At 43.2% G+C, this 15,987-nt stretch overlaps 1 protein-coding gene across 2 annotated transcripts in view; it reads left to right on the plus strand.

Annotated features, from left to right (window-relative positions):
* Nucleotides 1–15,987, plus strand: part of rell1 (RELT like 1) — a 105,974-nt gene that overhangs the window by 81,269 nt on the left and 8,718 nt on the right. For both annotated transcript variants that reach the window (XM_038791431.1, XM_038791432.1), the window contains exon 5: nt 8,543–8,773. In XM_038791431.1, the coding sequence (XP_038647359.1) occupies nt 8,543–8,773 (231 nt within the window). The remainder of the gene's footprint in view (nt 1–8,542; nt 8,774–15,987) is intronic.

Below are 15,987 nucleotides of genomic sequence, written 5' to 3' on the forward strand. Positions count from 1 at the left end.
TCTAACAGTTTTCAAGTCCCTATGTGCCATATTTCTACTTTATAGTACTGCAACATGGTGCTCCACTTCCTGTCAAATGAGTTTGATTGTTCACCCACAGCATTAGTTAACGTACCTGTGAAGATATTAGGCCAAGTTGTGATACGCTGCCACCCATTCATCTTGAACAGGTCTCTGCTGTCGCAGATCTGGTCTTGGGAATCTGAAATCATCTCTCATGCACCATGCCTCCAGTCAGGCATCAAGCTGCTATGTCCTCCTATTTTCCTCTTTCACTAGTGTAAGCCAGAGATCACTACCTTTTTGAGGTGTTGGTTTTTAACTTCCTCCCTAGTTCCTTAATTTCCTCAGTCCTCCCTTTGTCACTGGTTCCAACGTTGACCACACAGTCTGTTTTTTTCCTCCCCTTCTCTTTCCATGTGATGTCTCTTACCCTGACACCATACAGGTCTCAGTTCAGCAGTGGAAGGACTGCCTGTCGGGAGATAGTGTATTTGTCTGCTTGCTGATTCCTTGGTGTAACACTCATGGAGGATTTTGGCACTACCTGCCATTTCCTGCCCTTCTGGCTACCTCCATCTACAAACAGTGGTCAGCTCCTGGAACCTGTGATCCAGTCCAGCTATGTGCCCTTACTTTCTTACTCATTGGTGGGAAGCAGGCATTGCTATATTTGTTGCTCATCTCTAATTACACTCTAGCGGATGAAGATGAAACACCTCCTTGAACCACTGCACTCTGTGGTGAATGTACCCACATAATTCTGTTAGGGAAGGTTTTGCATGTTTTTGACCCAGTGATGGTGAAAGAATGGTATTATATTTCCAAGTCTTGAGATGGCCTGTGATTTTAACGGGAACTTGGGAGGTGGTAGTTTCCTGTGCACTTGAGGATGATGCTTTTTTGGGGATTGAGGTCTTGGATTTGGATGATGCTATTACTGGGGTTCTGATTAAACAGGCTGCTTTGCCCTGGATGGTTCCAAACCTCTTAAATGTTGTACTGCAACATATTCTGACTTGTGCCTTGTACATAGTTTAAAGGCTTTACGAAGTCAGGAAGTTAGTCACTCACTGCAAAATACCCAGCCCCTCACCTTCTCTTGGAACTGCTTTTTCTTTTGCGGCTGATTCAGTTATGTTTCTGGTCACTGGTGGCCCCAGGATATGATAGAAAATATGATGATAGTAATGCCATTGAATGTCAAGGATGGGGGTGCCTCCAACTTGTGTGGCACTCATGTTACTTGTTATTTCTTAGCCCAAGTCTGAATGAGGGTAGGTGATTGATGAAACAGCTGAAAATGGTTGAGCCTGGGATACTATACTGTGAAACTCCTGCAGCGGTGTCCTGCGATTGAGATAATTGACTTCAAACAACCAAAATAAAATGAAAATCGCTTATTGTTACAAGTAGGCTTCAAATGAAGTTACTGTGAAAAGCCACATTCCGGCGCCTGTTCAGGGAGGCTGGTACGGGAATTGAACCATGCTGCTGGCCTGCCTTGGTCTGCTTTCAAAGCTAGCAATTTAGCCCTGTGCTAAACCAGCCCCATAGATAACCACAGCAATTTGTGCAGTAAGACTCCAACTTGAGGTTTTTTTTCCTTGATTCTCATTGATTTAAACTTTACTTGGGCTTCTTGATGCTACACTCAGTCAAATGCTGCTTTGATATCACGACCGTCACTCTCAGCCCACCTCTGGAATTCAACTCTCTTTGTCTATGTTTGGACGAAGATAGTACTGAAATCTGGAGCTGAGTTGTGCTGAATGAACCCAAACCAAACATTGGTGAGCAGTCGGCAGTTCCTATCACTTTTCTAATGGGTTGACTCTTCTGTTTACCCTACATTTTATTAATAGGACACAGTTGGCATTGTTTTCTACATTGTTACGTAGATACCTGTGTTGTAGCTGTATTGGAGCAGCTTGGCTAGAGGCAAGGGTAGTTCTGCAGCACAATACTTGAATACCACAGTTGGGTTATGTCAGAGCCCATAGCCATTGTTGTATCCATTACTGCGTATCATATAGAATTAATTAAATAAGTTCATAAGATCTCGAGGAGCAGAATTAGGCCATTCAGCCCATCGAGTCTGCTCTGCCAGTCTATCATAACTGCTATGTTCCTCACCTGCTACCTACAATAGCTAAAGACTGGTTTCTATCTTTGGTGGGGGTATCTGGAGGAGATTGATCGTCCAACCGACAATTCTGGCTGAAGATGGCTGCAAGTGTTTCAGGATTGTCTTTTGCACACACAGGCTGAGTTCTGCCATCAGAGGATAGGGATGTTCATGGAGACGACAACTCTGGTTAGTTTAATTGCTTCATTTATGACTGGCTGAGGCAAGGAGTAGAGTTTTTATCTGATCTATTAGTTGAGGGATTGCTTGGTTGTTGCTATAGCATGCTGATTCTCTTGTTCAGCATGCGTGTAATCTTATGTTGTAACTTCACTGGGTTAGCATCTCATTTGTAGATACACACATGGTGCTACTCCTGACATTCTTTTCTGCCCTGCCCAATGAATCCAACTGCCCAATCCTAGAATAAACAGCTGACCCTCTGAACTTTAAAGCTCTTTGTGTTGGAACAGTTAAAGGCACTTATATGAAAACAATATTAAATCAGTGTTATCATTTTGTTTGCTTCTCAATGAAGCAACCAAATCCTAATTATTTATTGAAGCTTAAAAGTACCATTGAAATCAGTAAACATAACCTGAATATTAGTAGATATCTTGTTACTTAACCTTGACATTTATCTTGAAATCTTCAAGCTCTCGGCACCAGTCCTTCGAGTTGGCTGTGAGAAACTGCCTTTTCTGCCTCCATCAAACTCCCTACATTCAGTTTCCAGTCTGTTTGCAATCAATGCTAATCGACTGACCGTGCAAGTCTGTTCCCAAGTTCAGAGTATTAACTTGATTGTGTGATCCAGGTTGCATGCAGGAGATCAGCTGTGTTAAAACCTGTAATTTATTGGTTGATTTCACAAACTAAAGAAACAGAAACAAAATGTGCAGGGTACATGTATTTGCATATTTGATGCCACAACGCCCTCTAGTGATAGTTGTGGATTGCAAAAGGACAGTTTGAAATGTTTCCTCTGCGATCTAGCAATGTATTTAATTTTGAAAAATTAAGTGTTTACTGAAATTGGAGCAGTCATCTTTTTGTCATCTACGTAAGATGATGGACATGTAGCAAATCCATTGGGGAAGGGATAGTTTCATATGGTGCAATGTCTGGGAGAGACCAATCTATAAAAGGCAAGTTCTACTACAATTTCTCCTCCTCCTCCCCCCCCCATCCTATCCACCTTTCCTACACCTTTCTCCTCTTTGCTTCCCCCTTCTCCCCCCCCCCCCCCCCCCCCCCACCTACAGTTCATCCACTGATGTTAGTTTCTCTGCTGTTTGACCTTTCACATCTTTTGTCCTCTCTGGGGACTGCCATTAACACTCTTTCTCCTTGGTATCTGTGGCCATTAGCACCCAGTTTCCCTGGGTTTCTGTGGCTATGACTCATATTTCATTCTCACTCCGCAGTATAAATATTTCCCACTCTGTCTGTCTGTTAGCTTTGACAAAGAGTCATCGGACTCAAAACGTTAGCTCTTTTCTCTCCCTACAGATGCTGCCAGACTTGCTGAGATTTTCCAGCATTTTCCCTTTTGTTTCAGGTTCTACTACAAATTCATTTTTAATAAAACTTTATTTTGAGGGCATAGTTTTTATATTTAAAGACTTCATTAGCTGATTGAAGATTTAAAAAAAAATTATGACCTGACAGCTGTTGCGCGCAACCACAAATGATTAAAATAATGTCGCCATAGTCCCAGATGACCAAAGGCTACTTTCCCCTTTTTGAGGGGGAGAGCTGACTGGTGGTGATTTAATTTGTGAATCACCATGCCTCAGGCGAGGGGGAAGGTTAAGAAGGGTGGGCCTTCATGAATAAGCCTAGCTGGTATCCAAATTGAACCCATGGTGTTGGCCTCGATCTGCATCACGAACCAGCTTCCAGCCAACTGAGCTAAGCTGACCCCTCCATACACAATATTATGTACTTTGTTGAATCACAGGACAGTTTACTACATTGATCCTGCTATAGCATTCTGATTGAGTCACTCTGCTGGTTACACTTTCTTTACCATAGGTAAATTTGCCAGTATTAGATTAAGCCCTGCATCCTGACCCAGATAGGATTAGTTTTGATGGCCCCGCTTGTGAGAGGTTGTGTTTGTTAAACAAAAATATTCTGCTTTCACTAGTTGATGTTTCACTGGCCTCCAAAAATACTTCCACATGCAGACTGTACACTAGTAAATGGATTAAATAAATTATCTACTGAACATCTTAACCATTTAACCTATATTGCCTTCTTATGCAGTACTCAGAACAGATGAATTTCCAACAATATGCAGCTGTGCTAAAGCCTTTACATGCCAGGGATGGGACATGCCTGGACTTATACAGCAGTTGCCCATAGCTTTCACTTTCTTCTGTAAATGTACGAATTTGTACCTTGGAGGACAAATGTATTATTTTTCCTTATCCCTTCAGTAGGCACTGATTCATGATAAGGTATGATTCTACAGGTCTAAGCATCCCTCTTGGAAAAGTGCCATTCTTTATGTGAGTGTAGGCAGTGAGCATTGGACTTTTAAGCATGAAGAGCTTTTACAACTAAGCACAATTCTGTCCTCATCTGTTCACTATGTGTGCGCTTTGTGCCAGAGATCACTAAATACTGATCAGAAGTGGGGTTCCTTTTTATCCATTGCTGCGCTATTTTGGATCAGCCAGCAGGCACAGACCAGGTCTCTCATGATGGATTGCAACTCTTTGAGTTTTGGAGATTTAGTCTCTGAATTCCCTCAAACCACTCTGATCCTGAGCTATCAATGGCTCCCAAGGCTTCTCTTGAGACCTAATTGCCTTCAGCACAGAACCAGCAACTTTCCTTCATCATCTTGGCTCCTCAGGACTTCTCCTGAGCCCAAACTTCATCAAGCAACACCCAGAGCTTCTCTGTGAGCTGCAAACCACACAAGATCTAAACTGCAATGAACAGCCTCTTCCAGCAACCACATAAATAACTTGAAACCAGAGAATATTCATAAGCTCCATTCCTCTCCCTGACAACATAGCTTACTATGGTCTATCCTCAGGCTCACCCCTAACCCAATTATTCCCCCTTGACAATTTCCAAGAAAATCCACCTGATGTTTTATGGCTCAATTTCCTCTATTCTGACTTCATTAAACAAACATGAGTAACATTCTGAACTGCCATTTTAGAAATTGTTCTGACAATTGCTGAGTTTCAGCATTTTGATTGCCTTTGTTTTTACAACTTTAATCTGCTCAGAGCTATAATTACCTCAAGTATTAACATGATGAAACAACAAGATATTTATAACACTTATTCAGTTGTTTCAATTTGCTCTCTTAGCAGAATACTATGTAATGATAAAGCACATGAGATTATGGGTAGTGTCTTGAGATGGGTAGAAAAATGGTTAGCAGACAGGAAACAAAAAGTTGTAATAAATGAGTCTTTTTCCGATTGGCAGACAGTGACTAGGGGTATGTAGAGATATGTTTTAGGACCTCAGTTGTTCCTATTATATGTTCAGATTTAGACAAGGGAGCTAAATGTCGTATCTCCAAATTTGCAGACAATACAAAGTTGGATGGGAGGGTGAACTGTGAGGAGGATGCAGATATGCTTCAGCAGGATTTTGGATAGGCTGAATGAGTGGGCATATGCATGGCAGATGCAGTATAACGTGGATAAATGTCAGGTTATCCACTTTGGTAGCACAACTAAGAAGGTAGATTATTATTTGAATGGATGTAAATTGAGAGATGTGGATATTCAGCGAGAATTTGGTATCCTCGTGCATCAGTCACTGAAGGTAAGCATGCAGGTACAGCAGGCAGTAAAGAAAGCAAATGGTATGTTGGCCTCCACAGTGGGAGGATTTGAGTATAGAAATAGGGGTGTTTTGCTGCAATTGTATAGGACATTGGTGAGGCCACACCTGGAGTTTGTGTGCAGTTTTGATGTCCTTATCGGAGGGAGAATGTTCTTGCTATGGAGGGAGTGGCAGCAAAAGTCATATGAGCAGAGACAGTCGGTTAGGATTATAGTCACTGGAGTTTAGAAGAATTAGAGGGGATCTCATTGAAATTTATAAAATTCTAACAGGATTCAGAAAGAATGTTCCTGATGTTGGGGGAGTTCAGAACTAGGGGTCATAGTTTGAAGATAAGGGGGAAACCTTTTAGGACTGAGGTGAGGAGAAATTTCTTCGCCCAGCGAGTGGTAAATTTGTGGAATTTACGACAACAGAAAATAGTTGAAGCCACATTGTGTAATTTCAAGAAGGAATTAGATATAGCCCTTGGGACTAAAAGGATCAAGGGATATGGAGGAAGGCGGGATCAGGATATTTAACTTGATCAGCCACGATCATAATGATGGCGGACAAGGCTTGAAGGGCCGAATGGCGTCCTGCTATTTTCAATGTATTATGGGATGTTTACTAGTGAATTCCATTTTCATAATAGCTGTGAAAAGTGTAAATGTCGTTGAATTTGGTGGTATGATGGGATCCTTTGCTCTGGTTGCATTGTGCAGGAGAAACTTAGAATTTGAGAACTGTGGAGAGGAATTTGAATTCGGGAGAAAAGTGGGTAGCGCTTGGAATGTCAGCATAAGAGAAGGGTGGGAAGGAGAATGGGCCTGACAGCACTAAGTAGAAGTGGCCTAGGATTCTGGTAGCACTGGTTTGTAACTCTCCAAGAGATCAGTGTTCTTTGGCTTCTGTAAGTGCATCTGTATCTTCCACTTTTTCTCTCTCTCTCCAATCTGTTATCTGCTTGTGTTTGCATATGTTTTAAAAATAAAACTCAAAATAAATATTACCTAGATAAAGCTTTTGAAATTTATTCTCTAGTGTGACTTCAAATATTGTTTTTAAAAAAAAAAAACAAATAGATTTTGCTGGGCCCACAGGAGAGGCATTGAACTGGCGGAAATGCTGTGGCTCCAACCTAGTGATTGGTGTAAACTCGGTATGCTCAAATTGTGGAATCTGCCTTCAGTGAACATGGTTATTTCTCTGGGCAAAACCTATCCAACCCAAATGCTTGGGCTTCAAGTAAAGTCATTAATGAGGCTATTAAATGATATAATTCTAATTGATATAGCAGGGTTGCAATTTTTTCTGTTGTGGTGGGGTGGGAGGATGGTGGTGTTGTTCAAATGGAAAGATGTAGTCACAAACTAGCCAGCACAAGAGGCACTTTCCATTTTAAAAGTGACTGTTGTCATTTCTAATTTTAAAAATGGAAATTAGACAAAAGATACTTTTGCTTTCGGTAAGTGCAGATATTTGCTACAAGGCCTAATTTCTACAGGTAAGTGATGGATCATGCACCAGAATAGGAGAACATATTTACACTGAGCTTGGTGTAAAAATACAAATTAATTCAGAAATTAAATATAAAATATATTTATTGTAAGGCACTTTGAATTGTCAGCCATATTGACTCCAACTAGACCATGTTTGCTACTTTTCATTCCCATCATTTATGGGCAGCACGGTAGCATTGTGGCTAGCACAATCGCTTCACAGCTCCAGGGTCCCAGGTTCGATTCCGGCTTGGGTCACTCTCTGTGCGGAGTCTGCACATCCTCCCTGTGTGTGCGTGGGTTTCCTCCGGGTACTCCGGTTTCCTCCCACAGTCCAAAGATGTGCAGGTTAGGTGGATTGGCCATGCTAAATTGCCCTTAGTGTCCAAAATTTCCCTTAGTGTTGGGTGGGGTTACTGGGTTATGGGGATAGGGTGGAGGTGTTGACCTTGGGTAGGATGCTCTTTCCAAGAGCCGGTGCAGACTCGATGGGCCGAATGGCCTCCTTCTGCACTGTAAATTCTATGTAATATAAAAAAAATATCATGATGGCGTTACTGATATTTCACTACTTTCACAAAAATGCGCTGTTTTATATTAGTGATGGGTAATGGAATTCTTCCCAGTGCCGTCTTCAAGAGCTCCTCGGCCCATTATAACAGAGCAATTGCAGGTTCTCTCTGTTTTGTCCAAATACAGTAATATGTCTGATCTCCAGTTTTACCAGAACACTGCTTATTGCACCATTTCTATTTTCCCCAAACCTTATTAGTACTGACCTAGTGGCTTTTTCGTCCTGAAAGTTATTCCTCCCCTTTGGAGTTGTGTTAAACTGGCCAAACCATTTTTTGTAGGTTTCTTGCAATTAGAAGACTGGAAAATGTATTTCTGATACCGTGCTAGATTCGAACTTGGTTCCAGAGGTGAAAGTCTGACCGACAGTCAGACTTCTGTTTTAAAGATGTTATTTAAATGCATTTGAAATAATTTGATTGGAAACCCATTTGGAAAAATATTAAACTGGTACTGCACAGAAGTTTGTTTGCCAATCATAACATTCTGTATAATTGTATATTCAAAATTAATTTCTGTTAATTTTTTCTCTTTCAAGCCCTACAAGTCCCAATGGTCCTCCTAGTCCTGATACTCCTGAAAGTCCTGCTAGTCCTATATCTCCAACTGAAAGCCTGGCAAATTACTCATCGCATGGTCATCATCTGCATACCGTTGGTGGAGTTGCAGGGAAAAGCACTTGCTCACGCTGCAGCCATCGAAAGTCAAAGAGGTCAAAGGACGTCAGGAGGAGTCGAGCTGGAGAGGTCACAGTATTTGGAGTGGGAAGGTAAAAGGAGTTGCAGAAAAGTGAAATTCTTATAAATGCTTTCTGTCTCATTTGTCCCATAATGTAATTGTAATGCTGTACCATCAAATTACAAGCTGTTCTTCCACCAGTGGAAGTCAACTTAATATTTTTATGTGGAAACTGTCTTGATAACATGAAGTACAGAATTGGGTAAATCTGCCAAAAGGAGTTCCTTACGAAACAGGGTGATGGCAGAAAATTGATGAGAATGAAATTTGGTGCAGAGGAGGAAGGGAGTGCTAACTAATTTAAATCATGTGGCAACAGTAAATGTTTTAAAATCATAATTAAATTTAAAGGGATACCAACACTGAAGGAACCCAAATTGCATTCAATAAACTTCTGGTGTACGTAAATACTAAATGGGAGCAAGGAAATGCTGAATTAAAAACACCGGTGAAATTTAATGCAGAGGAATGCAAAATAACTTAAGAATTAAGAGGAGCAATATAAAATAAATGATACTATTTTAAAAGGAGTGCATGAACAGGAATATATTAGGGTAAATCCTTGAAGGCTGTTAAAAAGCATATGGGATATTTATTTGCTTTAATAAACTGAATCGTGGAGTAAAAAGTAAGAATGTTGTACTCAGCCTAAATACAGGTTAGACCTTAGCAGGAGTATTGTTGTCAGTTCTGGGCACCATACCTTGTGAAGAATGTCAAGCCCCTGAAGAGATTATCCAAAGGAGGACTTCCGGTGGCGGCCATGGAGTGAGCGGTCACACATCTGGTGGCTCCCGCTCAAGGCGGATTTTCTTTGGTCCTTCCTCACCCGAATATTGTGGTGTTTGAGGGCAAATGTGTGCGAGTGCACAGGGAAGGTAGTACTCCTCTGGTGAGGTTGGTGTGTGGTTCAGCAGACGAGAAGTGCCATGAGAAAAGAGAGCAATTGGAGCAGGAATGTTTTCATGGTGTGACACAGGTGAAGCTGGTGGAAGGTAAGGGGGCAGTGCCCAGTGATTGACTGAGCAGCTGGTGGAGTTTTTAAATGACAAATTCCAGCAGCAGAGGAAGAGGCTTTGGAGGATTTGGCTAAGGTGGTGGAGCTACTTAGAGCGGTGATCAAGCAGGTGGAGCAGAGGCAGGAGGCTCATGGCCTGTCGATCCAGAAGGTGGAGGAATCGGTGGTGGAGCACGAGGGTCGGCTGAACTTGCTGGAGATGGAGATGGGCAGGGCGATGAGCAGCGAGAAAAGGCTGAGAGAGACTTTGGAGGATCTCCAGAACTGGTCCAGGAGGCAGAAGTTGAGGATTGTTGGGATGCCTGAAGGCATCAAAGGAGCAGAGGCCGCCAGGTTTATGACGAGACAGGGGGTCCGCTCTCCCCGTTGCTTTTCAGCATTGGCTTAGGGCGTTGAAGGATTGGAAAGGGATTGAGTGGGGGGTGTGGGTGCTGAGCATAGAGTCTCTCTATTTAGCCCCTCCTGATGGGCAGCATTGGAGGGAATATGGAGATTTTGAGGGAATTTGGTTGGTTTTTGGGGTTCAAATTGAACATTGGGAAGAGCAAAGTGTTCCTGATCAACGCTAGAGGACGAAAGAAGAGGCTAGGGGAGTTGCCGTTCAGGGTGGTGGGGGTGAATTTTAGGTATCTAGAAATTCAAGTGGTGTGGAGCTGGGCCAAGCTACATAAATTGAACTTGGCACGATTGGTAGAGGGAACGAAGGCGGATTCCAAGAGTTAGTCTGTGTTGTCATTGTCACTGGCTGGGTGCATGCAGATGGTGAAAATGATGGTGCTGTCTAGGTTGTTGTTTGTGTTCCAGAACCTTCCTATCTTTGTTCCCAAGTCCTTTTTCAGGAAGGTTAACGTGATCATTTTGCCGTTTGTGTGGATGGGAAAGAACCCATGGGTGAGGTGGGTGTTCCTGGAGAGGGGTCGAGGTTGGGGGGTGCTGGTTTTGCTGATCTTGATAAATTATTGTTTGGTGGCGAATATTGCAATAATGAGGAAATGTGCAGTGGAGGGGAGATCAGTTTGGGGGCAGATGGATGTGGCGTCGCGCAGAGGGAAGGGTTTTGAGGATATTATTGTTGGCACCTCTTCCGTTCTCACCGGTCAGGTATTCTGTGAGCCAGTGGTGGTTTTGGCATTATGGGGTGGAGTTAGTGCAGGCAACACTTTGGGCCGGAGGGCATGTTGTGGGCGTCAATATGCGACAACTATAAGTTTGTGCCGGCGGGCTGGATGTACGTTTCTGCGGGTGCATTTGGTGGGGATAGGGGACAAGTTGGAGAAATTGTATAAGTTGCCCAAGGGAAACGGCTTTAGGTCCCTGCAAGTGAGAGATTTTGAGAGGAGAGAAGTGCCGTTTCTCCTGGGGCCGCTGCCTCTGGTGTTGCAGAAGATGTTGTTGTCGGAAGACGATATCGGGGAGGGGAGGGTGTTGGAAATCCGCAAGAATTGATGGAGGGGGAGGACGCCCCGGTGGAAGAGATTAAGCGCAAATGGGAGGAGGAGCTGGGAGGGGAGGTGTCGGGCAGGACGTGGGTAGAGGTCTTGCAAAGGATGAATGTGTCCGCATCGTGTGCGAGATTGAACTTCATCCGGTTTAATGTGGAGCATAGGGCCCATAGGGAGCATAGGCTGGTGGTGAGGGTGAGGTGGTTCTTTGCAGGAGTGGAGGATAGGTGTGTGTGTGTGTGTCACGTCCACATGTTTTGGGTGTATCCACAGCGGAGGGGGTTCTTGCAGAGGTTCTCATGTTATGTCCTAGGTTCTGGGTGTGGGGTGGCCCCGAGTCCGGAGGTGGCTATATTTGGGGTGTCAGAAGATCCGGGAGTCCAGGTTGGGAGAAAGACCAATGTATTGGCCGTGTCTCCCTGATGGCCCGGAGACGGATGTTGTTGTGTTGGCGGGACTCGGAGTCACGGGGAGGTATGGGTGAGTGACCTGTCAGAGTTTCTACGGTTGGAGGAGGTCAAGTTCACTTTGTGGGGATCGGCAGAGGGGTTCACCCGGAGGTGGAAACTGTTCATTGATTTCTTCAAGGAGGATTGAGGGGTCAGCGGGGTGGGGGCGGTTACAATTGGAAAACCGGGGTGTTGGTATTGGGGGAAGTTGGGGATTTGTGGTTTTTTTTGTTCAGATTGATATTTTGGTCTGATATTTTTGTGTATATATGTAAAAAGCCTTGAATATAAATATTTTTTAAAAACAAGAGGTTACACAAAGGATTCACTAGAATAATACCAAGGATGAAAGATTTCAGTTTTATTCAGAGATTAGAGAAGCTAGGTTTGTTCTCCTTCGATCAGCGAAGGTTAACAGGAGAACTGATCGAGGTCCTCAATCAGGAAAAGCTCTTTCAGTGGCAGGAAGCTCAGTAACCCGAGGAGACACTTACTGTGACTGGCAAAGAACCCAAGGAAAACTTTTCATTTTTTGCAGTCAGCTGTTGTGATCTGAAATGCATTACTTGAGAGTTTGATGAAGCAGATTCGATAGTAACTTTCAAATGCAAATTGAAAGGAAAAATTACACAGTTTACAGGTAAAGATGGGGGAGTGAGATCAATTAGGTAGCGTTGCCAAAGAGTAGGCACACCTGGCTTAATGGCCTCTTTTTATACTTGGTGTTTTATGATTCTATATAAAGCAATAATGTTTAACACCTTCCTGGAAACTCTGATTAATGAAAACTTTAGTGATTAATATTTGGGAAAAAATTAGCTTTGTTAAAGGATCCCAGCAAGAACCTATAGGAGAAGTGAATAGAGAAAGGTGGGAGGAAGCAACCTTTAGCTAACCTTGAGTCTCTTATAGACACGGCTGACAGAATACACAGGTGAAAATGCTTTCTGCCTCTTGCAGAGTAAATAAGCGATTTGACTTGCCTTGTGTTACTTTAGCAGGTCAGTTTGAAACATGCTTTGCGGTTTTATGTCCAAATTGTTTTGAGGTGAATTTGTGATGTAATAGGCCTGTGGGTTTGCAGATCAATGTGCGATTCGCCTCTAGGGGAAAATATTACACAGCAGTTTATATTCCCTACTTTTTCATATTGACCAGAGCAGAAACTTACTTTTTACCCTATATTTCGCCTGGTAACAAATTTATCCTAAATAATTAATTATAATGAGTATTTGGGATGTTATGGTTGAACTTGTTCAGAAAGACCCTTGTGTTAACCACAAAAGCAAAATACTGCCGATGCTGAAAATCTGAAAAAACAGGAAAATGCTAGAAATACTCAAGACTGGCATTATCTGTAGTGAGGGAAACAGCTAATGTTTCATCAGACTGCTGCTCTTGTAGCTACGGCATTTATGTGGCCGGTCCAGTTAAGGTTTTGTTCAATGGTCACCACCAGGATGTGGGGGATTCAGTAATGCTAATGATTGTTAAGGGCAGCACGGTGGCGCAGTGGGTTAGCCCTGCAGCCTCATGGCGCTGAGGTCCCAGGTTCGATCCTGGCTCTGGGTCACTGTCTGTGTGGAGTTTGCACATTCTCCCCGTGTTTGCGTGGGTTTCGCCCCCACAACCCAAAGATGTGCAGGGTAGGTGGATTGGCCATGCTAAATTGCCCCTTAATTGGAAAAAATTAATTGGGTACTCTAAATTTATATTTTTTAAAAATGATTGTTAAGGGGAGATGGCAAAATGCTCCGTTGAAGGTCGAGGTTATTTCCAGGCATTTGTACAGAAGAAGAACTTGTATTTTTATAAAACCTTTTGTGACCTCTGAATGGGTAAAAGCAACTTATACCTAATTAAGTACTTTTGAAGTATAGTCATTTGCCGTAATTTAGTGAACACTGCAGGAAATCTGTGCATAGCAAGGTCCTACTAGATAGTTAGTTAGTTTTTGTGATGTTGGTTGAGGGATAAATCAGGAGGCTGTGGATAATTCCCCTATTCTTCAAAATAGTGCAATAAGATAGTTTACATCAGCCTTAAGAGAGCAGACATGGCTTTGGTTTAATGTTTCATCTGAAAGATGGCGCATCCAACAGTGCAGCATTCCCTCAAAACACGAGGGTTAGCCTAGATTCTTGTGCTTGGGTTCTGGACTGCGATCTGAATCCACAACCTTCTGACTTTATGGCACAAATGCTACTTATAACTTGTCAGTCCAAGCCTGGATATTGTGTGTCAGCATGGATTGCTTCAGTATCTGAGGAGTTGCAAATGTTGAACATTGTGCAATCAGTGAGCATCCATCTTCTGAACTTATAATGAAGGGACGGTCATTGGTGAAGCAACTAAAGATAGTTGGGACTAGGAGTCACGCTTGAGAAATGCCTGCTACTGTGTACTGGGCCTGAGATGATTGACCTCTAACCATAACTACCCTCCTTTGTGCTAAGAATGATTCCAGAAATGGACCTTTTCCCCCAAATTTCCAATGACATCAAGTCTGCAAAGTTGACTCCGAACCCCCTGGAGGTCATGATATCTCATGGGCATGGAACCCTGCTGCTGATTACTACCTACTATCTTCCCTTATTCATGAATCAGTGCACCTCCAACACCACTTGGACGAAGCACTGATAGTGGCAAAGGCACAGAATGTGCTCTGGCTGGGGTATATCAATGTCCATCATTGAGTAACTTGTTGCTGCTACTACTGACCTAGTTGGCTGAGTCCTGAAGGGAATGCCTGAGACACGGGGCCTGCATGAAGTGCTGAGAACACCAAGAGGGAGAAGCCTACTTGGTCTTGTTCTCACGGATCTATCTGTTTCAGATGCATTGGTCCATGATCTTTGCTAGTAGTGACCACCATACAGACCATGTGTAAATAAAAGCGTATTCTCTTTGTGAAGAGAGGACAGCACTGAAACTAGCAGTTTGCATATTAATGAAGCGATCCCCGGGAACAATGGATACAACGATTAGCTACAATTGGGACATTCTATGTCAGGTCAGACTTCCCGGCATCAACGGGGTCTGAAACAAAAGGAAACAAACCAGTTAGGAAGAACCGTCCCGCGATCGGGGGACAGCCTCAGTATTGGGGGATTCATACCAATCGATAAAAGTCAGGTCCCAAGTTTAGCTAACTCTCTTAGCCGGCCCTCCCAGCAGAACACCTTTGCAGCAGCTCTCTAAGAACTTGACCGTGAGAAGGGGAGGCCTGGCCAATAGCTACACCGACAAGTAAGTGTCCAACAACGCACGCTACGAGAATAGACACTCCTGACCCCTTAGCCCGTACCAACTGGGAAGCCTGCAGTCTCAGGACAGAACAAGAGGCCATTGTTCCCTGATCCAGTGGGTTCCCTTATCGAAGATAAGTATTGGCTTATAGTGGTAGGAATAGTTTAGTCCGCTAGTATTAGTTGCATGAGTATTGATTTACTGTGTAAATAATAAATGTGTTTGAACCTTACTAACTGGTGTATTGAGTCATTGATCTGAACTTGAACTTGAACCTCGTGGTGGTATCATAAGGATACCTGGCAACTCTAGAGCTAAGGAATAAAACAGAGCCAATTGAGTGTAAAGCACACTCACCAGAACGAGCAACAATGATCACATCATTCACTACCTCATACAATCGCTCCCTCACCATTAGCCCACAATTGCAGCAGTGTGTACTACCAAAAGATTCACTGCAGCAATACACTGAGGCATCTTCAACAGTACCTGTCAAACCTGCCAACTCTACAATCTAGAAAGACGAGGACAACAGATGCATGGAAGCACCACCAACTGCTCGTTCTCCTCCAAGTCGCACACTATCCTGCCTTGGAACTACATCACTGTTTCCTCAGTCACTGGGTCAAAATCCTGGAACTTTCATTGCGAACAGCAGTCCGGGTGTACCTAGACTGCAGCAGTACAAGCAAGCTGCTCACCACCTTCTCAAGGGCAATTCAGGATAGGCAATAAATCTCTCAATCCTCCCCTCCTAAGAATGAGAAAATAATAGTGAATATATTTCAAAGGTACGTAATTGACTGTAAAGTGCTTTGAGGCATTCAGTAATTATGAAAGCACTGTGCACAAATATAAGACCATAAGAAACAGGAGCAGGCAAACCCTTCCTATCATTCGTTATGATCACACCTGACCTTGGGCTTCAATCCACTTTCCCTCCCATCCCCATATCCCTTGATTCCCTGAAAGACCAAAAATGTGTCTATTTCAATTTTGAATATATTTAGTGATGGCGCACCCACAACCCTCTGGGGTAGAGAATTCCAATGATTCACAACCCTTTTGAGTGAAGAAATTTCTCCTC

This window comes from Scyliorhinus canicula, chromosome 3, assembly GCF_902713615.1.
Source record: "Scyliorhinus canicula chromosome 3, sScyCan1.1, whole genome shotgun sequence".
Taxonomy (NCBI): domain Eukaryota; kingdom Metazoa; phylum Chordata; class Chondrichthyes; order Carcharhiniformes; family Scyliorhinidae; genus Scyliorhinus; species Scyliorhinus canicula.